At 43.9% G+C, this 27,265-nt stretch overlaps 1 protein-coding gene across 1 annotated transcript in view; it reads right to left on the bottom strand.

Annotated features, from left to right (window-relative positions):
* Window positions 1-27,265, bottom strand: part of CSMD1 (CUB and Sushi multiple domains 1) — a 1,701,396-nt gene that overhangs the window by 574,010 nt on the left and 1,100,121 nt on the right. Inside the window, exon 11 of the mRNA XM_074989136.1 lies at window positions 13,105-13,208. Within this exon, the coding sequence (XP_074845237.1) occupies window positions 13,105-13,208 (104 nt within the window). The remainder of the gene's footprint in view (window positions 1-13,104; window positions 13,209-27,265) is intronic.

Here is a 27,265-nt window from a genome sequence, read left to right as displayed (position 1 = left end):
AGCCCAGGGTGGCAAAGGCCGCGATGGTGGCATCTGGGTCCCCCAGTCTCACGAGCCTGTGCAGGAGCATGGCGTTGATGGCACGCACAACCTGCACAGAAAGCACATGGGACAGCACCAATGAGGGGTGAGCAGGGTGTGCATGGCCCTGCCCTCCTCTGCCCTCCCCCGCCCTGGCCTCCCCTCCCCTCCCCTCCCCTGCCCTCCTCTGCCCGGGCCCCCCTCCCCTGCCCTGCCCTGCCCTCCCCCCGTGGGTTCTCTTACCTCCATGAGGACAGCCCCGACGGTGGCCTTGCTGACACCAAACTGCTGTCCCACGGATCGGTAGCTGTCGGGAGTGGCCAGCTTCCAGACAGCAATGCCGACCCGTTTCTGCACTGTGAGGGCACGCCTCATGGCGGTGTGTTGGTGCCTGAGTGCGGGGGTGAGCCACTGGCACAGCTCCATAAATGTCTGCCGGCTCATCCTGAAGTTCCTGAGCCAGCGGTCGTCGTCCCACTCCCCAAGCACCAGCCGCTCCCACCAGTCGGTGCTGGTGGTAGCTCCACAGCCGCCGGTGTGTGAGGCGGGGGGGGGGGCGGGGTGCTGCAGGGTTAGGGGTTGAGCCCTGCTGCCCTGGGGGCAGCTCCTCCTCCGGTGTAGCAAGGAGGTGCTCAGCTACCTCCTGCATGGCATGGAGCAGGGCAAGCCCTGCTCCTGCCGGGAGGGCTGGGTGGACCTCTGGCTGCTGCTGCTGCTGCTGGGGGTCCATGACTGCGGCGCCTGGGGTCTGTGTGCCTATGGCTCCTCAGACCGCGTGCTGTGCAGGCTGAGTGTGTCTGGGATGAGCCCTTTAAGGGAGCGGCTAGCTGTTGCCCCGGAAGCGCTAGTCCACCCTGTGACCCTGTCTGCAGCTGTGCCTGGCATCCCTATTTCGATGTGTGCTACTTTGGCATGTAGACGTTCCCTCACTGCGCCTATTTCGATGTTGGGCTGTGCAACGTCGAAGTTGAACATCGACGTTGCCAGCCCTGGAGGACGTGTAGACGCTATTCATCGAAATAGCCTATTTCCATGTCGCTACATCGAAATAAGCTATTTCAATGTAGCGTGCACGTGTAGACGTAGCCATTATGTTCAAAAACATTATGGGCCAAATTAACCTCAGTGGAGATGCATCAATCTATGCCACTACTGGCTTTGGCAAAACATATATATCACAGTAGACTTGGTTTGAATAAACATCAATAGTGAAGTACAATGTACTTTACACCAAGCTGGTTGAATGGCATAAAGCTTGTACATGAACTATTTGCTGAATTTACATAAATTGTTGTGATTCATTCTGTTCACTCTTCTGTAATATTTGCTCTTCAGCAAATATGCAACCAATACACTTTTGTTTATGTGACAGCAAATTTGGGCCCACAACTGAGATTTACTTAATCTATGCATGCAATTCATTTCAGCCAGAAACGGAACTGAATATGCAGCTTGAACTATTCAGAGACAACCCATAGATCATGTAAATTCTTGAAAACTGTTCATTGAACAACAAAGAACAAATTTGTAAAAAACCAAAAACAAAAGAAAAAAGTAAAAAAGCTATTAATGTACAATTTTTCAAAAGCAACCAAATAAATGTTTTGACCAGTTTTTATTACTTCATTTTGACTCCTCCTGGATATTAATTACTAGAACATCCAACATTATATATGGAACAGAGGAACTTCAGTAAAATTTATGTGGAAAGCATGAACAAACCTGAATGAAAAGCTAAATAAGATAACTGAAATTAGGCAAACACTCAAATGCTTCTCAAAGGATCTCTCCTCACCACATGCAGTATGTGAGTTCCATAGCTTTAAAACAAAAAAACAACAACAACAAAAACCATTTAGGCTATGTCTACAGTAAAAGGCTTTTTGATAAAATTCTTCTTTTGATGACTTAACCCACAGAGCACGCACACTAAAAATATGTTCTTGTCAACATATCGTCAACAGAACTCAGCACTTTTGTTGACAGCTTTATGCCTCTCCCCCACAAGGCAGAATGCCTTTCTTGACAAAAATCTGTTGACAAAAAGCTGTGTGGACACTCATGGGGACTGTCTGTTGACAATATATTCTTCAGATAGGAGGCTTTTTATTTTCAGCAGACATGTGAAACTCTTTTGCATAGCTGTGATTAGGGTAGTTAATGCAAGTGCCTGCTTTCATTGTTTTGTTGATTTCTTTTGGTAAAACCAGTTCTAAGTTTTAAGATTTGGAACAGCATGGGAGCAAGTGGAATTTTTGAAGTAAACAACCAAAAATAGCAAGTTATATCTGTGCTGTCTCTGAGTCTCGCAATAGATAATAGATTTAAGAAAGATAATTTTATAGTCTGTGTAGACTTTCTGGACAATTTCCACTACACAGATGTTTAAAGAGGTCTCTCATCTAGGAATGAAAAATTGGCATTTAGTAGTAGTAATAGGCATCCTTCAGTCTACATAGACTATGGATCACGCCCTTTATAGTTTCAATTGAGGACTTCAATGACAGCTTCTACTGTGACTATGAAGGCCGCACGAGAGTGACAGTCCTTGCTGCATCTCTTGCAGATGTGGTGGGTGTCTGGTAAGTCCTTAGTGTGCTTTCTGTGCGCTCGCTTCTCCTCTGCTAGCTGTCTGATCCTCATCTTGCCCTTCTGAAGGCCCTTGTGTAACCCCTGCCTCCATCTGCTGCGGTCATCTGCTAGTTCTTCCCAATTGTCCAGCTCGATGTCTACCTCTCTGAGGTCTTTCTTGCAGACATATTTGTAGCGCAACTGGGGGCGTCTGGGAGGTCTTTTGCCAGAGGCTAGCTCACCATACAGGATGTCTTTTGGAATCCTTCCATCGTTCATCCTGTGGACGTGGCCAAGCCAGCGGAGCCGACGCTGTCTGAGGAGGGTGTGCATGGTTGGGATTCCAGCTTGCTCGAGGACGGCGCTGTTGGTCACTCTGTCCTTCCATGATATTCCAAGGATGCGCCTGAGGCAGCGCAAGTGGAAGAAGTTCAGCCTCTTTTCCTGGTGGGCATACAAGGTCCAAGTCTCGCTGCCATAAAGGAGGGTGCTGAGGATGCAGGATCTGTAGACTTGCATTTTGGTGTGAGTGTACAGCTTGTTGTTATTCCACACTCTCTTGCTGAGTCTGGACAGAGTTGTGGCTGCTTTTCCGATTTTGGAAAATTAACCTTCAGATCGTGTACATGGACATACATAAGGAGAAAAACATCTTTATTCCCAAATCCAACTAGAGAGGTTCCATTTTCCTTCAAAGAAGCCTGACTGCATCTCTGGAAACTTTGGAGCCCTACAAGTAGTTGAAAGTCTTCTTGGGGTTTTAATTGTGGTCTTGTCAGACTACCTACTTTTCTGCTTTGATGATGTATATGAGATTAAATATTTCTGCCATTTTGACTATTGCTCACAATATTGAGATGCTTCCATCAACAGCTTAACTTAGGACTTAGTTTGCCATAAGAGTAATTTGTTGTTGTTACATGCTGTTGCCTAGAGCCATTGTTCTATTTCTACTTCTGAGTAAAGATCTAATGTTCATAAAGATTTTTTTTAATTTCTCCCCAACACAGAGATAGGGAGGAGAACAGAATGCAAAACACTGCCTAATGTGATACTCAAGCTACAAATTTTCATTTTCAGTGATTTTGAGAAACTGCGTCATGGTAGGGGACTTCTGATGAAATGCTCCCAAGAAGAGAAAAATCTCTTAAAATCTCACATAACAGTGAAGTCCTGTGAAAGAGCTGATTTAAGTGAAATCAACTACACTGTGGCTGTGTCTACACAACAAATATAACTTCATTACTGGGAATGAAGTAAGGATTTCGAAGCTGAGCTCCCTACTTCGAACTTAACTTCAAAGTAAGGGAAAATGTGTGTAGACTCTCTGCTGGATACTTTGAAGTAGACCTAACTTTGTAGTTGACTGATAGGAATCAGCTGATAGGAATAAGGGGATTTTGATGTTTGCAGGGTCCTTTCAAAAAGAACTCCTGTGTAGATGAGCAGGGCACGAGTGAAATGTGGGATTTTCGAAGTGCTGTGGCCAGCAGCATGTTAATGAGGTGCTGAATATTCACTTCAGTACCTCATTAGTATTCTCCAATTTGGCCATTAGCATAGCCCTTTCAAAATTTTGGCCAAGTGTAGACACGGCCTATTAGTATTTCAGGAATTACAGGATATACCAAAAGCTCAGCCTTGATCTAGAGAGCGATTGGTCTGAACACAGAGTAGACAGGCAAATTTGTCAAATGTATATATATTTTTAAAATGGAAATATCAAATCCTTTTCTTTGGAAAATGTTCAATTTGAAGATAAATATGGCTAGCCTTCAGCTGAGGCCCTATACACAATTCTCTAACTGGAAAAGAATTTGGAAAGACATTGTGGAAAAAGTACTTGCAGTCACCAACCTAGAAGTTAGATGCATCTGCAATAATATAAGCAGCAATAGTTCTCCCCCATTAGTGAAAGGAATTATTATACACACTGAAGGCAGAGTGGATTCCAAATTGTATGTGAAAAGAGTACGAAATCCACTGTATGCCACTTTTCAGCTAGAAGGATCTGACACAAGTTCTAACTAACCAGAAATTATTCTATGAAATATTACACAATGGCCGTGTCTACACTAGCCAAAAACTTTGAAATGGCCGTGGACATTAACAAGAGAGGCACCTTAGACAGAAATGTATTTCTGCAATAGGTAAAATGATCTTCAGTCCTGATTCTCTACCACGTTACACCTGTACCCATATTACCAACAATGTCGTTTAATGCTAAGTAAAACTTTCACCTTGCTTTATGCTTTATATTTGTGCAAAATGAATATAAAGAGGTTACAAAATGCTACAAAAGTAAAAATGGGAGATTCAGCCTCGATATAGATAATTTGTATGAATTTAAATTATACATCAAAGTGATGCCATTTTTCATAACAGGATTTGTTAGATGTAATTAGGTGGTGAGCAGACACCTACGTATCTGCAAATCACAATGATGGCAGGGTATATGGTCTAAAAGGCTACAGCCACATAGCTACATAGCTGTTTTGAGATAACAGTAGTTATATCAGACTAATTTGCTGTCATCTATACTATGCACATGCTCTTTTGAAATAAATTCAAAATAGCAGGTGCATTTTTCTGAAATTGGTAAACCTTACTGCAGGAGGAATAGTGCCTATTTCAAAACAATAATTTTGAAATAGGTGCTTGTTAAGATGAAGGATAGCACTTATTTCAAAATATATGTCAAGTGTGCACACTATGGTTGGCATGCTAATAAATGGCCTGAAATATGCTAATGAGGCATGGATGTAAATTCCCCATGCCTCATTAGCATAAGGTCACATAATTTGGAGTCCAGAATAAGCTCTTCCAGACTCCAAAACAGCATGGAGAAGCGTGGCCCCTGGGGGTCGGGTCTTCTGGAAGGAAGTCCTCCTTCTGGAGGCCCCTTCTTCCTGAAAATTTTTGAGAAGAAGAGGTCTCCAGAAGGAGGACTTCCTTCTGGAAGACCCCCCAGGGGCCACACTTCCCCTTGCTGTTTTGGAGTCCAGAAGACCTCCCAGACTCCAAATCATGTGACCTTATGCTAATGAGGTGTGGGTAATTTACATCTGTGCCTCATTAGCATATTTTGGACCATTTATTAGCATGAAATACAATAGTTATTCCAGAACAGCTTGTTTCAAAATAAGGCTGCTATGTAGATGTGGCCTAGCTGAACAAAGGACTCTACCATCTTGCACCTAATGCCTACAGGTACCTATAGCAGGAAAGAGAATGTGTGAACCCTTATGTCTCTAGTAGACAGACACTCTGTGGAGTAATGAGTCTTATATATAGGAAAGGCACTTAGGCCGTGTCTTCACAAATGCAGTCTTTTGAAAGATGGTCTTTCAGAAGATCATTTTTCAAAAGAGAGCATCCACAGAAAAAAAGTGGATTGAAAGACTGATCCACTCTTTTGATAGAGATCATCCACACAGTCCCTGCTCTTTCTAAAGAACAGGCCAGGGATGGAAAAATCCAGTGCCATGAAGACTGCTCTTTGAAAAAAAGGTCCTGTGGAGCATCTACACATGCTTTTTTCAAAAGAAGCTTTTGAAAGGAGGTGCTTTTCCTCTTCTGTGAGCAGAAGAGGACTTCTGGAAGAAGAGCTGAATTCTTTTGATTTCAAATTGAAAGAGCATATTTTGTGTGTAGATGCTCTGTGTGTTCTTTTGAGAAAGGGTCTGATTTTCTGAAAGACCTTACTAGTGTAGACGTGACCTTAATATTTGAAGTAGAGGGTGGGATGGTTTTGTTTCTTTGATTGTTTTCTAAGAAGTAGCAATAATATTTATCTGGGAGTCTGGGGACAGGCTACCCAGAAGAGAAAACAGACAATATAAATGAATGAAGTAATATGAAACTCTCAGTGAAACTAGGGTTAATTTTTCCACATTTCCGGGGAATGAAGATAAGTCATTATGATTTTGACAGAGAAATTCATCCATTATCTGTGCCCATTTCTAGTCTATGTAGGCACATGATATCCTGATTTTTAAACTCCTGCACCCTTCCCCACTTCCCTTCTGTTGTTTGTTACATATCCTCTCTTCAATTAGACTGTAAGTTATTTGCATCAAGAACGATGTATACTATTTGTCCCTTGCCAAGCATTTCAGGGATGCAAACCTGACAGAGATATTTTAGTTAGTATTGCAATATTATTATTAATTATTATTTTTAATAATATTAATCACCATTAAGATTTCTTATTAGTTTCAAAAACAGTTTATAATTTTCCCTCTATTTTCTCTTTTATTTCTATTATTGTGTACAGTACATTCAACCAGCAAATGTATATTATGGGAGATTTTATAAAATGAAACTGAAGCTCAATTTGCATGAACTGAGCAAAGTATTTTGTAAGTCAATGATCCCTACACCAGCAACAGTAAATTCCATTATGAAGAACAAATTTCTAAAAGAAGAAAGCCATTTCACAGAGACACAGCCATTTCATGAGTTCACAATACATGAAAGCCTTTTTTCCCATTACTGACTTTTAATTGATTGTGCAGGTATTCTTCCAAATACAGAGAAACAGACTGTATATGACAACAGTGCTCTATTCTTCACAAAGGACAAAATACTGTACTATTTGTATGCTTAATTGTGCCCATATGGCATGCTAAGAGTCTGAAGCCTTGCTGTTGATACCACTATATGCAGCTGGTGTCTGAAGATATTCTCAATTCAGCATGGCTCTATTTTTACCAGTGCATCATAAATGAAACAATCCCACACCACTAAAAATCTTACCCTCCACAGCCTACCACCTCTAAAAAAACAACCAACAAACAAAAAATACTCTTCTCACTTCTATCTTTTCTAAGCACTATAAAATAACATTAAGTTATTGCATAGACAAAGTAAAATATGTTTACAAGTTATGTGCATAAAAGTAAAAATGTACCTGTTCTTGAACTATTACGGAGTTGAGATTTTTTTAACCCTCAATTAGTTTGTTTGCTTTTTTAAACTGTGTATGAAGAGAAGAAAAAGATCAAGGATTAAATTGAAAACTTCTTTGTGATGGAAAAGGAGGTGATCCTTGTAGCGGTTTTATGAATTCGGATACAGAAAACCTTTTTTTTTTTTTAATTTTATTTTGTTGAGAACTACAACATGAAGACATTGCTCCTTTTTCAAATAGATGATTTAAAGTGCTAGGTTTCAGCACACTGACTCCTGATTCCATACACATTGCAACAAGCAAACAATTAAAATTGTTCATCATTCTGTATCACTGAAGTCAAAAAATGGTTCATGATGTGACAGAATTAATAAATCTATGGAACGTAATTGTAATAAAGCACATCCAAGAGTTTTGGCTAGATTAGTCTGAACAAGAAGTGTAAAACCACCCACTGCAGGTCAATATATCAATTCAGTTAATGAAAAAATTAACAGCACTGGAGAGAGCATTGTCCTTGGCTCAAGCTTAGTGCTTGACCCTATAGAAAAAGGAAGGACAAATACGAGAAAAGTTCTCTTTCATCCCTATGGCCTTGGGCAGAAGAATGCTTCTTGTAAATGGAAGCTTCAGAGAATGTAGCATCCAGCTTTTACTGGACATATGAAACAGAGATAGAACAGTAACAGAGAGAAAGCTGTGCTAGTTTATATACTATCAAAACAAAAAAGCAGTCAAGTAGCTCTTTAAAGATGAACAAAATAATTTATTAGGTGAGCTTTCATGGGACAGACCCATTTCTTCAGACCATAGCCATACCAGAACCATACCATTCAAAAGAAGAATATGCAAATGAGGTTCTGGATATGTAAATATGTACCTCAGTTGCATTTTTCCTTTCCCTTATTTGCATGCCTTTTCTGAAAGAGGAATGCTACTGTAGACACAGCTGTAGAGTCTACATGGGCTCCTATAAAATATATTCTTTTTGTTTGTTTGTAATGTTAAATTGTCTGTACTTAATTTTAGACCAAGATGAGAGAAAAGGTGTCTGATGACCTGTATGCTGTCTTGGACCTAAGACTTGATCTTCCTCAAGCCAGACAGTACTTCATATAAGGGAATATTTGGATGCCTGATGGGCACAAGTGATACCACCACTGCAATAAAGTAAACACCCTTTGGTCACAGATAGACTAAAGAGTAGAATCATGTCTGGGAAGTAAATGTTGCCAACCCAGAAACAGAGATATTTCCTACGGGCAAAAGAGATTTCCACATGAAAATGTGTGTCCTGAAAAACAAGAGAAATGTAACAATCCTTCCATTTCCAGTGAAGGCACAATAGATTCCTAGATGTCTATCCTGTATCTGATATTCTTGATTAATATGTTCAGTTTTCATAGATTTGGACAGAAAAAAGAATACTCTTCTTTTTGGAGATTAGGAAGTAGTATAATCAAAAGACTTTCCTTCTGTGTTGAGAAAAAGCTCTCCTACTTCACCCAGGTTCAAAAATGATTTTACTATTTCCATGAACACAGATGTATGTGGCATCTTAATACATTAACATATTTTGGAGCATAAGCCTTCATGGGCAAACATCTGCTTCATTGTATGAGGGTCCATAAAAATGAGCCTATAAATTTGGACTCACCTCTGGAACCCCCACTCATGCATCTGATGAAGCAGGTCTTTGCCCATGAAAGCTTTTGCCCCAAAATATCTGTTAGTCTATAAAGTGCCACAATACTTTTTGTTGTTTTTAAAGATACAGAGTAATTCAGCTACCCCTCTGATACTTGGAAATGGATAGGGAAAGTGAGTAGGGGAAGGAGAGGGAAATAAAATGTAAAGCATACACCTCCTTCACAATAGCAAGAATTCAACTGTCTGAACAAATTTTCCACTATAACCTTAGGGGCACCCCCATACCAGTAAGCAAAGAACTCTAATATCAACAGTAAATCCCAGTAGGCCTTGCCAGCTCTTTACAACTCATACACTGTTGTCAAGAATGTTATTTAATTGATGTCTTTTCATTCATTGATCAAATGTAGTTACAAGATGATGTCTTGTAATCATTTGGTAACCAGTAATACACTGGTCATTGGTATAACTGGAAATTGTTTTTTTCAACACTACACATGAAGTTATGGAAGCTCTCTGTTATTATGCTCTTAAATCTCTTATTAACAAAGGAATTCAGATAGGTTTCTTTCCAGTCAAAGGCTGTTTCTACACATGCCACTTTCTCTGATGCTCTTCCAGACTCCAAATCATGTCATCTTATGCTAATGAGGTGTGTGGAATTTGCATCTGTGCCTCATTGGCATATTTTGGGCTGTTTATTAGCATGCCAAAGAGATAAAACAGCTGTTTCCCATACAAATGGAACAGGAAGAGGCCAGGGACATGAGCATCAGATTTTCAGTAGAGACATCTTCTTTCTTCTTCTTCTAAATTGATTTTGTGGTGCTTTTTACACTTTTTTCTGCAAAAACACCATCAAAACTTTATCCAACCTTCCCTAAGGGACATGACAGGATTTTAAATATTTATTTAGTAGTCATGAAATGTCCTGGCTGGTTTGACATCCACAATGATTGAGGTATAGCATGTGTAAAAGCAGTGCAAGTTTTCTGGAAGGTGTAATGTTTTCATGTCCTTTCTATCCTCAGATTCTTCTGTTGCTATAATGAAAGTCACCAACCAGTAATGATTGGAAGCATTATGTGGGTACCTCCAGGCTGAGATCACTAACTCATTTCAAACAGATTTTACAACAGCTTTTATGGGTTTAAATAAAATAGATGGTTTTATGTTTTTTCCTTGTCTTTATTAAATATACTATCAGTCTTTTGTTGCCCATGGTCCTGTTTTGATACATATTTAGATCTGAATCAGATATCTCTTTAGGTTTGTCCAATTTATCCTGCCACTAAGAGCTAGAACATTTTATATTTCCTTTATTTACTTTGTTGAACACAATGTTACCTGTCTCCAAAACTTTCAACTGATGATGTACATAAAAACCAAATATATCTCAAAAAGTTAACAACAACATGTTAATATGGCGCTAATCAATAGGCCTTCTACTATCATACAAAAGTCAACACAATGTCTGCGTCTACACTAGAAATTTCTTTCAAAAGATGTTTTGAAAGAATGGGACTCTTTCGAAAGAGCCTATGGATTGTCTACACACAAAAAGCATTCTTTCAAAAGTAAATCAAAAGAAGGTGGTGCTCCTTTCAAAATCACCCTTCCTTTCCCATTTCAGGAAGAGCACTCCCTTCAAAAAGTTTCTTTAGAAAGAAAATGTTTGTAGACACTCCATAGCGCCCTTCTTTTGAAAGAACAGTCTTCATTTTCGATCAAGGGGACTGGATTTGATGACCTTGCAAGGTCTTTTCCAGCTGTATGAGATGTGTAACTCCATACATATGTACATAGCTTCGTACACCTGAGTTAAAATCCTAACTGCAGTACTAGTCTAAGACTTGCTACTTTCAATTTCCTCTGATGAAGATATTCCACTGAGCATAAGGGCTGCTGTGAAAGGGGGCAGTTGCCCCCAGGCCCAATGATTTAAAGGAGCCCAGGGCTCCTGGCCATTACTGCTGCTACTGTGGTGGCAGTGGCCAGAGCCCCAGACACTCTAAATTGCTGCATGCTCTATGTGCCTCTGAGGGTGGGGTTGGGGTGCAGATCTGAGGGTTAGCTGTCTCTGACCTCACCCCTTCCATTCAAGGCTCTGTCCCTTTCAGTGGTGTGGAGCTACCCCAGACTACACTACATCTTGCCCATGGGCCTGCAAAAGCTGTTGGCTTCCATGGTATAAATACTTAAATGTTGATTGTATTAGAGCATGGCTTCCCAAACTGCGGGGCATGCTCCTCTGGGTGTGTGTGAAGAAATTCCAGGGGGGGGTGTGATGTGACCCAGCCCCCCCCCCCATAATTTGCCCCACCTGAAGATAGATCCAGCCTTTGCTTCCAGCTCTCATCCCCTGCCATTTTATGTGGGTGGCCCGGCACAGACTCTATAAAAAGCAGGCAGCTGGCAAAGCACACATGGAACTGGCTGTCCCCTGCAAATGAGAGTGAGTGTGGGTGGTGGGTGGGCGGAGGAGGAGAATGGGGTTAGATATGGGGCTGGGTGTGCCTGGCTTTGTGGAAGAGCTAGGAAGGGTCTCGGGTGGGTGGCTCACAGGGCTTTTGGGGTTTGGGAAGCCAGCCAGTTTGTGGAACTTGTGGGGCTCAGGCAGCTGGCCCCAGCAACACGTGGCTTGGGTAGCTGGCTCCAGTAGCATGGGGCTCAAGCAGACCAGGATGACAAGTGGGTGGGTGGCCCTGGCAGCGTGGGGCTTGGGCAGGCAGTTGGGGTGGGTGTGTGGCTGGTGGCAGGCAGCATGAGGCTCAGGCGAGCAGCTCTAGCACTGCAGGTCTGGGGCAGGCAGCTGGCGGGTGCAGCCCCTGAGGCTGGCACAGGGCTCAGGCAGTTGGCGAGCTGGGGCTGCACCAGGCAACCACAAGGGGCCAAGAAAAAAATTGTGCTTATTTTTAATTTTAAATAACATTTTTATATCAAGTTTTTCTGAATTTTTTGTTAAAGGGGGTTGGATGATGGTAAAGAAGAGGTGGGGGAGTGTGAGGGTTTCTCAAAAATCAAAAAGGGGAGTGATGCTGAAAAGTTTGGGAGCCATGTGCTAGAGGAAAGAATAACATAATAGCCTGGTGGTTTATACCACTCATTGTGCACATGTGGATTCACACCTCCTCCCTATCTGTTACACTCCCATTTCCTGATTCCCAGGCTACAGAGTTGTCCACACTGGGTCTGGTTGTCCTGATCAGTATTTATGTATTTATTCACAGTAGTGCAGCTTCAGCAAGAAAGACTAAGCAGAAAGTGCCAAGAGCTTAGAGCTTGTTGGTAAAAATCATTAAGCTGGTAATTGAGACAACAGTTCTTAAATCCATCCTCCAGACTGGACAGTCCAACCTAAGATTGCCACACTCCATGGAAGTGTCCTCACAACTATCCTAAAGGAAAACATTTTATGAGCTGAAATGACTCATGTTTAATTAATGAACAGTTTCTGGTTGAGCAAAACTGCATTTTTGGTGAATAAACTATTTGAAAAAATTTGGTCTATTCTAATCACAATGCTTCTCCAGTGATTCCAATCCTATGTGCCCAAAAACTTGAGCAATAATTATTGGCCTCAGTCTAGCTCTCCAGAAGTTTTCAATTAATCTATTATTTGATATATTTTAGTGTAAGGTAATGCGACTCTTTTGAAGGATCCCATATAAACATAAACCAAATACATATGTGGCTAAACTTCTGGGAAAATATACATTCCTTGCTGGAAATGTTAACAGCTTGATGTACAATGATTTTATTTTATTCATTTTTGGTGGTGAGACTTACTCATTGCTTTCAAATTTATCTTTTGGCTTTGTTTACCTTAATTCCTGAGCTTCTGTTCATTGGTCTAACAGACATACACCACAGCAAACCATTTAGAACACAGAAAACCAATGTGGATTATAGTAAGTATTAAACCACAAATATTTTAGAAGTATACTTACACATACAACACTGTCCTGGTATCACCCACTTTCCCAGCATCCCCTACAGTCAGGGTATCATATCCTCTTTCCAGTTCAAACTCTTCAAAAGCTAGCTTTATGACCTATTAGAATGAAAAAGATACATATGTTGTAAATTATATCCTAGCGTTTACATGATTTGTAATGTGTTTAACAAATATTTTAGCTTCTGGAGCTAATGTCCTCATGCCCATGAACTTCAATCATTGTTATTTAAAATTGAGCAAGACCTATGGGAAAATAAATTAAAATTAAATATTCCACAATGTCTAATAATGAGAAAGTCTTCAGCAAAGGCATTAATGTCCTCTTGTAGCTTTTAAAGTTAATAAATAGAACAAGTTAGTTATCATTATTATATATAGGTATTGACTTTTCAGCATTGGAAAAATACTATAATACATAATGGCATAAAAGAAAGCAAATCCAGAAACACAAGTAGGATGCAAAGAAGAAAAACTGCAAGGAGGAGACTCATTCATAGGGGTCTCCAACCAAGGCCATTGGTGGTCAGAGGGAACTGATCAGGGAGGCACTACCCTCCTACAGGCACTGAAGTACCAAAAGGATGTTACAGAACATAAGCTGACTGCATGGGCACTGTTATAGGAAAAATGTCTCTAACTGCAGTGCATTTGCCATAAGTGCCAACAAATGGAATACAAATCTGCAACCACTCAAAGAACAATAATCTGCTGCTGTTTTCATATGATGCTTCAGGTTGTTCATTTGGAAGGTCAGTTTGTCATCCTTATTATATGTAATGATCAAACAATTTTTATCATTTTGATTTTCAAACATTTTGTCTTGCACTGTTTAGGTGGAACTTACTTACTCATAGTGGCTGTGTAGAAGTGGCACACTAATGACCCATCTGGAAGATTCTAATGAGGCACGGATGCAAATTTTCCATGCCTCATAAGCATATCGGCATGTGGTTCAGAGTCTGGAAGAAGCTCTTCCAGAATCCAAAGTATACGTGCAGATGTGTGGCCCGTGGGGATCTTCTGGAATGAAACCCTCCTTCTGGAAGTCCCTTCTTCTCCAAAATTTTCCACACCTCATTAGCATATTGGCACATGGTTCCAAGTCCAGAAGAAGGCCCGTGGGGACCTTCTGGAAGAAAACCCCTTCTTCTGGGGAAGAAGGGGTTTTCTTCCAGAAGGTCCCCACGGGCCTTCTTCTGGACTTGGAACCATGTGCCAATATGCTAATGAGGTGTGGAAAATTTGCATCCGCACCTTATTAGTATCTTCCGGATAGCTCATTAGCATGCCGCTTCTGGAAGAAGCGTGATGTGGAGACACAGCCATTGTGTCTTGATTCTGCACTGAGTGGGTTTCAGTGGGAGCAAGTTATGTGTTAAAGTCTGAAGGCAAAGAAAACTTTTGCTTTTGAATCTGTGCACTATCTGTAAAAGAATTTAGGTATCTAGACACAATTTCTTAGGGAGGCTGAACTCCTGTATAGGAAGCATACGACAGTCTACCAACATGCTAGAAGATAAGCCACTTCAGCAATATGTAATAAGGAAATAAATCAGAGGTTTATTTTATCTGGACATATAAATATATCAACCAAGCTCTGCATTTACTTTACTGGGTAACATGTAATGTTGTCACTAAAACACATGCTCTTCCTTCTTCAAACCTCTTGCTAGTGTCATTGTCCACCTTCACCATGTCTGAAACAGCCTGCATGAACTCTTTGGGATCAGATGTATCCTCCTATTTTCAATAATGGTACCTAGTATTCTTTTGGGTGCTATATAAACAACAATAATAATAAGAGTCTACTATGAAAATTGCTCCAAGTTGTTTCTTGGTAATTTCTGTCCTCTGTAACACAGTGTCTTAAATTATGTTCTGTGGAAGACTGGTGTTTTGTGAACAGCTCACAAGTGTGCTGTGAGTACTTGGAAAAATACACTGATAGCATATATTTTCTGTTATTAAAACCAGATACAAAGTTCCTACTTTATCGCTATGATGCCTGATTAATTTACTTCATTTTGTTTCTGCTGTATATGTTGCTGTTTGGTTGTTTGTTTTGTGGTCTGACAACAATTTTTAAAGAATGTTTTCATAGATGTTCCACATAAAAAATATTATTATTTGGTGTTCTGTGGTTTCAGAAGGTTTAAGAAACACTGCTTTATAAAGTACTGCTACACAATTTTATCTCACAAACAATTGCACAAGTCTGCTCTATTGCATAAATCTACGTCTTTTTTCTTCAAATACAGGATTGCCAGTATAGAAGCTGTTTTTATGTTGCTGTGGCTGTCCCTTAGCACCTGTTTTAGAGAAGAAGAGAGAAGTTTTACCAATGAGGCCAAACAGTCTGATGTTTTACCTTCCTCATAGCATCATTATGACAGAACTTGATTAGGTTAGGAGTAGGATTAAGAAATCTAATTTCAAGATTGTATGGCTGCTTAGTTCATTGCCACATGCTGCCAGGGTCCAGCATGGATAAAAACTAAAGGGACAAGCACCAAGAAATCAGAGACCTGGGATTTAACTGGCAGACCTCTGGCCTATCAGAAATGGACAGATGTGAAGTCTCTGTACCAAAGTGTCTCAGTGGTACCTTCTCTCCCCTTGAACAGGGTGAAAGTGGTAGGATTCAGCAGAGTGAGCTGAATACTAAGGGAAGCAGTGGAGCACCTACCCTGAGTTACAGACAATATGATTGATTTATAGTTCAAAATTATTCAAAATTATTGATTTATAATTCAAAATAACTCATGCAGTTTGCCTAAAATACTGAGTTTAAACATGCCTTGGGCTAATAGTCTACATATTGAGTTTTCAGATGGACACACTATTTACAGATGAGTTACACAACATTGAAAATGCAGGGGTTTCATGGAACCCCTGACATAACCTCAACATTACTGGTGCCAGCAGGCCCCACTGTTAAAAAAAATCATTATAGGACCAAAGTATATGCAAATTTGTTTTGACAACATGAAGAATTCCAATTCAGTGAGCTTTTGTATGTTACATGCACTTTTTATAGGCTTTATTTTTAAACCTGATGTTTTCAAAGATATGTACTTCACTCTTCACTAAAGTGCATTATGTTGCAATAATCAGTAGCATCAGAGGCACTGCGGGTTGAATAATATATGTATCTGTATGCTCTTAGCAGTACCCTCTAATATCCCTCTGTTAACATGAAAAATGATTAACACGCAAAATTTTTATTTCTTAGTCAAGAAAAAAAATGCCCAGGGACAATACGAGAAGTAGGTAAAAGCATGAAAGTATGGATGTTCTTGAAAATAAAAAATCTAGCTTCAAATAAACCATTTTAAGGCAATACTTAGTCTTGTTTACCAAAAAATAAATTACTGAATATATTATTAGATAAAGTAGGAATGAATCATATATATGCTAAACTTTGTTACACATTGTTTTATTTACATTTCAGTTTGGAAATCATTCCTAAAAATATTTAATAGGATAAATTACATAAATATAATTGGCTTTAATTCATAATAAAAAGCATAGAATCCCAGCAAATGCAAAGCTTATTTATAGGGAAAACACAGTAGATCAGATCACCAAAAACAATGCTATCAGAAATGGAATATTCAGTATTTTTAAGATAATTTCTGCTATACTAATAAAATGAAGGTCAAGAAGAACTTGCTGCAGTGGAGTCAGGAGATCTATGATATGTTCCTCAGGCTCTCACAGACTCAAGCCGCGTCTACACGTGCAAGCTACTTCGAAGTAGCGGCACTAACTTCGAAATAGCACCCGTCACGGCTACACGTGTCGGGCGCTATTTCGAAGTTAACTTCAACATCAGACGGCGAGACGTCGAAGTCGCTAACCCCATGAGGGGATAGGAATAGCGCCCTACTTCGACGTTGAACGTCGAAGTAGGGACCGTGTAGTCGTTGAGCGTCCCGTAACGTCGAAATTGCCGGGTCCTCCATGGCGGCCATCAGCTGAGGGGTTGAGAGAAGCTCTCTGCAGCCCCTCAGCTCAATGGTGGCCGCGTGGAGCGGCCCCTTAAAGGTCCCCTCCCCCTCCCTTCCTGTGCAGGAAGCTGAGAGAATGTGCAGGCGGCAGCTCAGACACGCGGCCAGCCTGCACTTTCCTCAGCCAGCACAGACAGCCACCCCAGCTGCGATGGCTGCCCGGCAGCCACCCCAGCGCCCCCAGGGGACCCCCCCCAAGGGGAGCCAGCCCAGCCAGCACAGCCAGAAGGGCAGCCAGGCTGGCAAGCGGCAGCGGGGCCCCTCCTGGACGGAGGCCGAGCTGCAGGACCTGCTGGGGCTCTGGAGCGAGGAGGACGTGCTCCAGGTAATGGGGAGCAAGAGGCGGAACGCGGATGCGTTCGTTCGGCTGGCCGACGGCCTGGCTGCCTGGGGTCACCCTGCCCGCACTCCTGATCACGTCAGGAGTAAGGTGAAGGAGCTGCGGCAGGGTTACTCCCGGGCCCGGGATGTGGCCGGCCGATCTGGGGCCGCCCCCATCACTTGCCCCTTTTACAGGGAGCTCAGGGACATCCTGGGCCCCCGGCACACCTCCTCCCCTCCGGCCACCCATGATATTTCGGCCGACGAGCCCCAGCAGGCTCTTCAGCCGGAGTCCGCCCCGGAGGTAATCCCCGCACCCCGGGGCCCCCCCCCGGAGCCCACCCCCGGGCCATCGCGGCAGGTGGAGGAGGAGGAGGGGGGGGCTCCTCCTCCGCAGAATCTGGGCTGCAGATCCTCCTCCTGCCCTCCCGGAGCAGCAGCCGGGCCTCCGCCCCCCAGGGATCTCCGGACCGTGGGAGTGGACCGACAAGTATGTACCCCCCTCTGGTGTACACCCCTGGGCTTGAGGGGCAGGGGGTAATAGATATGTGTCCAGGGCCCCCCACATGCTCACATGGCCATGGCCCCAAGGACAGCACGGACATGTCCCTCACAGCAGTGCATCAGCCCCTGCCCCCCCGACCCCACATGACAGTGCCATGCCCCATCCCCGGGCCAGGGGGGAGCGGAACCTCGAGGGCCCCCCAGGAGGAGGGGGTGGGACACCCCGCAGCAAGAGCAGCAGCAACAGCAGCAGCAGCAGCATGTGAAGGAGTGGGGGGAGTGCAAAGGGGAGACTCAGGCTACATATGAGCAACAAGACCCAAATAGCTCCCAGGGGCAAAGGATGATTGTGGGGCTACAGCTGGCAGGTGACACCTCTGCCCTGAACAAAGAGGAGGGAGGAGCCGAGCTGGCTTTGAATTGGGGGGGAGGGCGGGGGCCACAGGTAGAGGCTAGGGGAAGGGAGAGCTGGAAGGCAGCCAGCCTGAGGAGGGGCAAAGCTGCATCCCAGAGGGGCACCCCTTGGGGTCTTCTCCCCAAGACGGGTTGGAAGGACTGTCTCTTCTGACAGCTGGTGCTATCACTCCTGGGAGAAACTGGGCATCTGTGGCCTAAGAAACCTCTCCTGTCAGACCCTGCGGAGTGAAGTGAGAGTCGCTCCCACCAGGGGACGGGGTGCAGTGCAGGGGGACCCCTGAACCCCATCCATCACAGCAGCATCTCCTGGGGACGGGGATGGGGAACCTGCAGCACAGGGCTGGGGGCACAAAGGCCACGGCTCGGGGCCCACACTAACGCCTGCCTCCATTCTCCTTCCCCCTCTCCTCTCCTGTGTCCTGCAGCTTCACCATCGGAAGGACCGGAAGAGAGTGCCAGCGAGGCATCAGTGGTCCCGGAGACCCCTCCGGGGCCATCACTCCAGGCAAGCGCCTCGGCCGAGGACTGACCGGCCCCACGGTGGGCTAGACGGCGGACCCCACAACACCACCAGCCGACGGCAACGGACCCCCAGCTGCTGGCCATCCACTGTCAGCAGCTGGAGGTCGCGGAGCCTGCTCCACCCGACGCACCACCAGCCTGCTCCACCCGCCGCACCACCAGCTGCTCCGCACATCGCCATCCCGTCCCGTCCGCCGTCGCCCCGCCACCCACCGCCGAGGGCTGGAGCGCCGAGGGACCCCTGGAGCCAGCTGAGACTTGCTGGGCATATCTTCCAGTCCGCCCCGCCCCCAGCCAGCCCTGGACAGGGCTGCGGCCGTGGCGGGGTCCCGGCTGCCCACGCCCAGTGCTGGACTTTAGGGGTGAGGGGCCCGGGATGTGGCCCTCCGCCTTGTATATAGTTGGGACTTATTATTTTGTGCCCCCCGTTTGTCCCGTCCCCCCCATGTAAATAGTTCTCCCCTTTATTATCCCTGGTTTTCTTTTTATTACTGAACACACTTTTTTATTACTATTGTTTTATTTGTACATATTACTTTGGTTCCACACATGTTGTATATAGTTTGTTCTTGTTTTATTTATAGTTAAAAAAAAAGTTCTCAAAGAAAAAGCAGTTTAAGTTGAGCCACAAGTGCGTGCTGTCATTTGTCCAGGAAAAGTGGGAGGGGGGTGCGGTGGGGTGCTCCATGGTGTGGGCGTTGGGGCAGGGAGTGTGGTGGAGGAAGGGGGGGGGCAGTCAGGGGCCTGGCAGAGTTCACCCCACGGCCTCATCATCGAAGTGGGCCCGCAGGGCCTCCCGGACCCGGGTCCCTTCGGGGTCCACCTGCCAACTGGGGGCAGCGGGTGGCTGCATGTCGGCCCTGCCGGCCTCCACAGCCCAGCCCCGGAAAAAGGCCTCCCCCTTGCTCTCCACCAAATTGTGCAGGGCGCAGCAGGCACCCACAATCAGGGGGATGTTGCTGGGGCCCGCATCCAGGTTGGTCAGGAGACATCTCCAGCGTCCCTTCTGGCGGCTAAATGAGCGCTTTACGACCAGGCGCGCGTGGTTCAGGCTCTGGTTGAAGCGCTCCTGGCTAGCAGAGAGATGGCCCGTGTACAGGTGCATAAGCCAGGGCCGGAGCAGGTATGCCGCATCTGCGATGACGCAGAGGGGCATGGTGGTGTCCCCCAGAGGGATCTCCCACTGGGGGATGTAGGTCCCCGCCTTCAGCCAGCGGCACAGGCCCGAGTTCCGGAAAACCCGGGTGTCGTGGGTGCTGCCAGGCCAGCCCACATAAATGTCCTGGAAACAGCCCCGGCTGTCCACCAAGGCCTGGAGGACCACAGAATGGTAGCCCTTGCGATTCATGTAGCGTCCTCCACTGTGATGCGGGGCGCGGATGGGGATGTGAGTCCCATCCAGACCCCCGAAGCAATTGGGGAAGCCCAGGGTGGCAAAGGCCGCGATGGTGGCATCTGGGTCCCCCAGCCTCACGAGCCTGTGCAGGAGCATGGCGTTGATGGCACGCACAACCTGCAGGGAAAGCACATGGGAGAGCACCAATGAGGGGTGAGCAGGGTGTGTGTGGCCCTGCCCTGCCCTCCCCCGCCCTCCTCTGCCATGCCCTCCCCTCTTCTGCCCTGCCCTCCCCTGCCCTCCTCTGCCCTGCCCTGCCCTCCCCCGCCCTCCCTTCCCCTCACCTCCCCTGCCCGAGCCTCCTCTGCCTGGGCCCCCTCCCCTGCCCTGCCCTCCCCCTGTGGGTTCTCTTACCTCCATGAGGACAGCCCCGACGGTGGCCTTGCCCACACCAAACTGCTGCCCCACAGATCGGTAGCTGTCGGGAGTGGCCAGCTTCCAGACAGCGATGCCGACCCATTTCTCGACTGTGAGGGCATGCCGCATGGCGGTGTCCTGGTGCCTGAGTGCGGGGGTGAGCCACTGGCACAGCTCCATAAATGTCTGCCAGCTCATCCTGAAGTTCCTGAGCCAGCGGTCGTCATCCCACTCCCCAAGCACCAGCCGCTCCCACCAGTCGGTGCTGGTGGGGTAGCTCCACAGCCGCCGGCGTGTGAGGCGGGGGGTGGGGCGGGGTGCTGCAGGGTTAGGGGTTGAGCCCTGCTGCCCTGGGGGCAGCTCCTCCTCCGGTGTAGCAAGGAGGTGCTCAGCTGCCTTCTGCATGGCATGGAGCAGGGCAAGCCCTACTCCTGCCGGGAGGGCGGGGTGGACCTCTGGCTGCTGCTACTGCTGCTGGGGGACCATGTTTGCGTCGCCAGGGGTCTGTATGCCTATGGCTCTTCAGACCGCGTGCTGTGCAGGCTGAGTGTGTCTGGGATGGGCCCTTTAAGGGAGCGGCTAGCTGTTGCCCCGGAAGCACTAGTCCGCCCTGTGACCCTGTCTGCAGCTGTGCCTGGCATCCCTATTTCGATGTGTGCTACTTTGGTGTGTAGACGTTCCCTCGCTGTGCCTATTTTGATGTTGTGCTGCGCAACGTCGAAGTTGAACATCGACGTTGCCAGCCCTGGAGGACGTGTAGACGTTATTCATCGAAATAGCCTATTTCGATGTTGCTACATCGAAATAAGCTATTTTGATGTAGGCTTCACGTGTAGACATAGCCTCAATGTGTTAACTTGGACAGTACATTTACCCTTTGAGCATTTTCATTTATACGATGACGATAATGACACTTATTGATCTTTGTCTAGTACTTTGAGATTTATATATAAAACAGTTGTTATATTTAGCACTGAAGTATCTACATCATATGGGTTGAAATTCTTTATTCTGGGATTCTCTTGTCCAGCAACAACCATAATCCAGCATGATTTTATCTAGCTGGATGACCACTTATCATGGATGCTGCCACGTTTTTCATGGTCCCATAAAATTTGTTTACAATCACCAGTCCTGGCTCTCAGGGTTCTGTGCTGTTATTTAGCTGTAATGTACCCCTACATGTCTTCCAAGAGCCCATAATGCTGCTAGACAATATTCACCTCCCATCATCTGGCAAGTCTCATTCAGCACCAGTCAGGTCTCAGACTAGAGAGATTCAACATGTATTAGTAAAACTAGTATCTGAATGCCTCTCACATACTTAATAATAATAAAAAAAATCACCAACAACATTACTTGCTCTCTTCTCCTTCCTACACTGTAAGGCTGCATCTACACTACAGTGATTCTTTGAAAGCAGGTATTCTGGAAGAGATCTTCCAAAAAAACTTCTTTTGAATGATTATATCCACACACAAAAAAGTGGATTGAAAGATCGATCCACTCGTTCAATAGAGAGCATCCACACAGCTCTGTTCTTTCAAAGCAATGGGACAGGGATCATAAAATCCAGCACCATGAAAACTCCTCTTTCAAAGGGGCCCCGGGAGCATCTACACATGCTTTCTTAAAAAATAATCTTTAGGTAAAAGCCACTGTTCCTCATCTAGGAGAGGAAGAGGGCTGCTCAAAAAAGGGCCACATTCTTTCAATTTGCTAGCATAGACGCTGTCTAAGTGAAGTTGATTAGTTTTACAGAAATGGTGTTCAGTACTGAGACACAGGGCTAATGTTTTTGAATGCTCACAAGTATATAATATTTGTATAGGGAAAAAGTCATTTCTAAGAAATTGTGCCAATAAATGTATCGACCTTTTGTGTTATATAAGAATAGTTAACACAAAAAGAGAATCATTATAAAGATGACATTCATATCTCCATAGAGTTGACTTTTGTAACTAAATACAAACCTATATTTGTCTAGCTTATTAAATAATTAATTAAGATATAACCTGATGAAAAACCGAAGGTAGCAGTCATCACTCCAGACTACTTCTGGACACCTGGAAAATGCTATTCATTTTGGAATCTAAACAAATTACTGAGAAATTACTATGGTGGCATTACCCAGGGGCATCTCCTCATTTTCACAACTACCAGAAAGAAATCCATTTTAATTGTGGACCATGCTATCTGCAGTGGGTCCTTCTTCCAATTCTTCATTTTCAAATATTTAGCATACAGTGTACTTGCCACTTTACATACACCTGTGTGTGTCTGGCACATAGATGTTTGAGTGTCTACAGTGAAATGTGTGTGTGAATATACACATTAGGTACACAGTAGTAGTAGTAGTAGGCATCCTTCAGTCTACCTAGACTATGGATAAAAAAAACAAACAAACCCAGTGAGGTAGGTGAACTGTGGCGGAACAGTACCCTACTGGCCGGGGGCTGCCCAGCTTGAGGCGGGCAGTGACTGTCCAGTGAGATGCGATGATCTCTCCCACCATCGAAGGCAACCCCTGGCGCTCGTTCTCTATGACAATCAAGCAAGAGCTTGTAACTGGTATCTGTTACCTCCCGTGTTGGTTCAATGCTGTTAAGCGATGCTGGAATACCTCTCCAGGCGCGAGTCTGGGCAATTTTTTGGGACTCTGGGCTGCCCAGATGCCAGTGTCCCCCTCTCGGCTTTAATGATATAGTCCAAAGGAGAGGATAACCTCTGTGTCTGGCACCAGCTCAGCTGTAGGAGTTGCCGGGTCAATGCCAGAAGTTGGCACAGAACCGCCTTAGGACTCCCCTCTGGATTTTCTGTCACAGTTTACTCCCTTAGCCTTACTCCTTCCCAGGATAACCCACAAGGCAGTGTGGCATTAGGTACACAAAGACCTACTGGTGGTTTAAAAAAAAAATACTTTCTCCTGCTCTCTGAGAGTTGATGTTAAAGGAATGGTTATAAAAGTTGTAAGTCAAATACTCTTCTGCACATCATCACAAAAGAATGTTCTAGGATTGTTTTTTTGTTGCTGTGTGGAATTTGAGGATCCCATATAAAATATTTCAAAATGATTAGTTACTAAAGAAATATGCCAGCCCAGAGACATCTGATACGAAGCTAATTTCACTGATGGGAGCTGAGCAAATGTACAAGATTTGTGATAGAATTACTTTTGCAACAACATTGAATAGCTGGGTAGTTTTCCTTTGTCTGAGTTTATTATCCATTAGGATCTTCATCACTGGAGACCAAAAGGCTGGAATCAAAAACAAGAAAAGACGAAGTATGGGATTTTCAAAAATATGTTAGAACATCAGTCTTATTGATTTTCCTCAAGTCTTGTGTTTAGGTCATTTCGGCCTTTTTAAGCTTTTCCACCTACAATCAACAGCAATAACAACAGCCAACACCCAAAGTGAGAGCAGAATATTTAGTTTTAATATAAAAGAAGAAATAAGGATGAAAATACCTTGTGAAAGTCTAGCGATATGAGGTAGGTGAGGTAATTTCTTTTGATGACCCAACTTCTGTTAGTGAGAGACAAGCTTTCAAACTCCACAGTTACTAAAGCAAAGGTACTAAAAGTGTCACAATGAATTGCAAGATCAGGATAGATTCGCATAAATTGTTAGCACATATATTAAGGCCTCATCTACACTAGCCTTCCTCATCAATTTAAGATTCATAACTTCACCTACACAAATAGTGTAGCAGAAGTCAAAATACTTAGATCTATTTACTGCAGCGTCTTCCATGCAGTAAGGTCAGAAGCTTATGCTCTCCAGTCAACTCCTCCTATTCTTATTGCAGCGAAGTACCAGAGTCAACAGGAGGCTGCTTGGAGGCAAATTTATCATATCTAAGCTGACACAATAAATCAACTTCCATGGATCAATCTCTGCAGTGTCAATCTACTGTGTAATGAGGACAAGCCCAGAGAGGAACCATTCAAGGCAAAGTGGCTTGTTAACCTCTCTATGTCAGTGTTTTAACTTACTCAATAGAAAAAAGGCAAATTACTTTGACCGAAGGGTCACTAGCACACCAAAGACCTTCTCAGTCATTAGGAAGATTTCTGGTGGAATGTCAGAATACCACAGCAGAAGTTGAAAGCATGCCACAAACCAAAAACTCAGTATTTTGGCTTCCACACTTACAAATATAATACTATTCCCTTGATTTTATTTACAGTTATGGTGGCATTTGCATCCAAATGATTAGCTTTAGTTGTACCAATGTGCTTCATTTTCCTTCCATGCATCTTCTCCTGAACTGAAATGGATAGGCACTTATTTTATAATAGTCACTATTTGCTGGAAGTGCATTTGAAAGCAAAAAGACCATTGACATAGTAACAAAGGTAGAAATATCACCATATTCACTCTGATTCCAAAGTCATTTTGATATTTTAAAATGAAAGAAGTGCTTCAAACACTGGTATTTCAAGGATAAGATACCCTATTTTACTTCCACCACATGAAGACAGAGAGCTAAAAGGATACATTCATATTCATAAAGGTCAGTTCATCCTTTTTCCCCATTTCCTCCATTTCCCTGCCCTGCACACCAAGTACATCTTTCAGCTCAGAACACTTGCTTGGAATATCAGAGAATGCAAGATAATACCAGGACCACAGTTGCACTGCATATCTCTAGTCAAGTCACTGAGGGAAAGGGATCTCCTAAAGAAGCCAGTGAATAACATCACACATGAGATCACAGTTGGGTTCTCAGCAGTTTCTGGAACCATTTGATGAGAGTTGAAAGGCTGATGGCAGCCCTGCATCATGTTGAAGTGATTGACTTTAATTTATGAATATTTGATGGATATTCCCAGTAACAAATATCAGAGGGGCAGCCATGTTAGTCTGCATCCACATCTGATGAAGTGGGTCTTTGCCCTCAAAAGCTTATGCGCCAAAAAATCTGTTAATCTAAAATGTCAGGTACCACAGGACTTATTGTTATTCCCAGTAAGTGAAGAAAAATGTGGTCTGTTTTAAGAACATCCCTTATATTTTGTCTCTTTTTCCACAAGTGTGGGACAACGGGAACTTCATTAGTTTTGAGCTCTGTGTGAGTGAAAGACAAATCCTGAGGAGATGGATTAAACTCATGATTGTTGTTACTAAAGATTTGAGAAAAAATATGGTTTTATCCTAAGCAGCCACTTATTATTCTCAGGCTATACAACCTAACCTTACATTTGCCAAGACTGTCTTAAAATGCATTTAAAATGGATGTTCATAACACAGGTCAGCAGCTATTTTTTTCATTAGCTGAATGACTAAATGAATTCAAAACATGAAAAATTGTTTTTAGCCGATTGTTGATGTAACTACTTGAATCTAACAAGACAACAGAATGGGGCTGAAATATTGTCAGTCAATGGAAGAAAGATGATGGGTGCATCTACACTAGCTGGCTACTTCGAAGTAGCCGGCACAACATTGAAATAGCACGCATAGCGTCTACACGCGTTGTGTGCTATTTCAACATTGAAATTGACATTAGGAGGCTAGACATTGAAATCGTTATTCCCATCCAAAGATGGGAATTATGTCCTACTTTGATGTTGAACATCGAAGTAGGGCATGTGTAGATGATCCGCGTCCCACTACTTTGAAATAGCATGGTCCTCCATGGCGGCCATCAGCTGAGGGGTTGAGAGACGCTCTGTCCAGCCCCTGTGGGTCTCTATGGTCACCGCATGCAGCAGCCCTTAGCCCAGGGCTTCTGGCTGCTGCTGCTGCTGCTGCTGCTGCTGCTGCTGCTGCAGCTGAGGGTCCATGCTGTGTTCACAGGGTCTGCAACCAGTAGTTGGCTCTGTGGATCTCGTGCTGTGCAGGCCGAGTGTGTCTGGGAGGGACCCTTTAAGGGAGTGGCTTGGGGCTTTGCTGGCCCCTTATTTCGATGGGGAGCACTTGTGCGTGTGGACGCTCTGCATTTCCTTCCAGGGCGGCTCCTTTCAACATTCTCCATTGCTACTTCGATGTTGAATGTAGACGGCACCAGTCCTGGAGGACACATAGATGATACGTGTTGAAGTAGCCTATTTCGATGTTCTTACGTCGAAATAGGCTACTTTAATGTAGTGTGTTAGTGTAGACATAGCCGATTAGAGAAAAGTAATAATTTAAACAGAATACAGTTCATATTATTTGTAAATTGTAAAAATATGAAATGGGTTTGTTTGCAAGAATAAAAAATTATTTACTAAAATAATTCATATTTTATTTTAAATGACATTTTCACTTAATACTTGAAAGAAAGAAAGAAAGAAAGAAAGAAAGAAAATGATCATTCACAGCAAATTCTCCAGTAAAGGAATGAACACTTTTGGATAGGAAGTTCTTGCAAAGTTAGATGTATACTAGAGTTTAGTTTTTCATTGTGTATTATTAAAAAAAAGATTGTTACTGGCTTAGGGTCAAGGTTAAGAAATGTAGTATTATTAATCATTAATTATGTAGCAATGTGATCTGGGATATACAAAATAAATAATTTTACAGAGAGAAACTCATGATCTATTTGTATATAGTCAAAAAAAATGTAACATGAGACCAACAGCAAGTCTGTTTTGGAAAATACTTTTTTCTCCTCTTCCCTGGCTCATTTTTTAG

This window comes from Carettochelys insculpta, chromosome 3 (genome assembly GCF_033958435.1).
Source record: "Carettochelys insculpta isolate YL-2023 chromosome 3, ASM3395843v1, whole genome shotgun sequence".
Classification (NCBI taxonomy): Eukaryota; Metazoa; Chordata; order Testudines; family Carettochelyidae; genus Carettochelys; species Carettochelys insculpta.
This window is presented reverse-complemented; position numbering and strand designations above follow the sequence as displayed.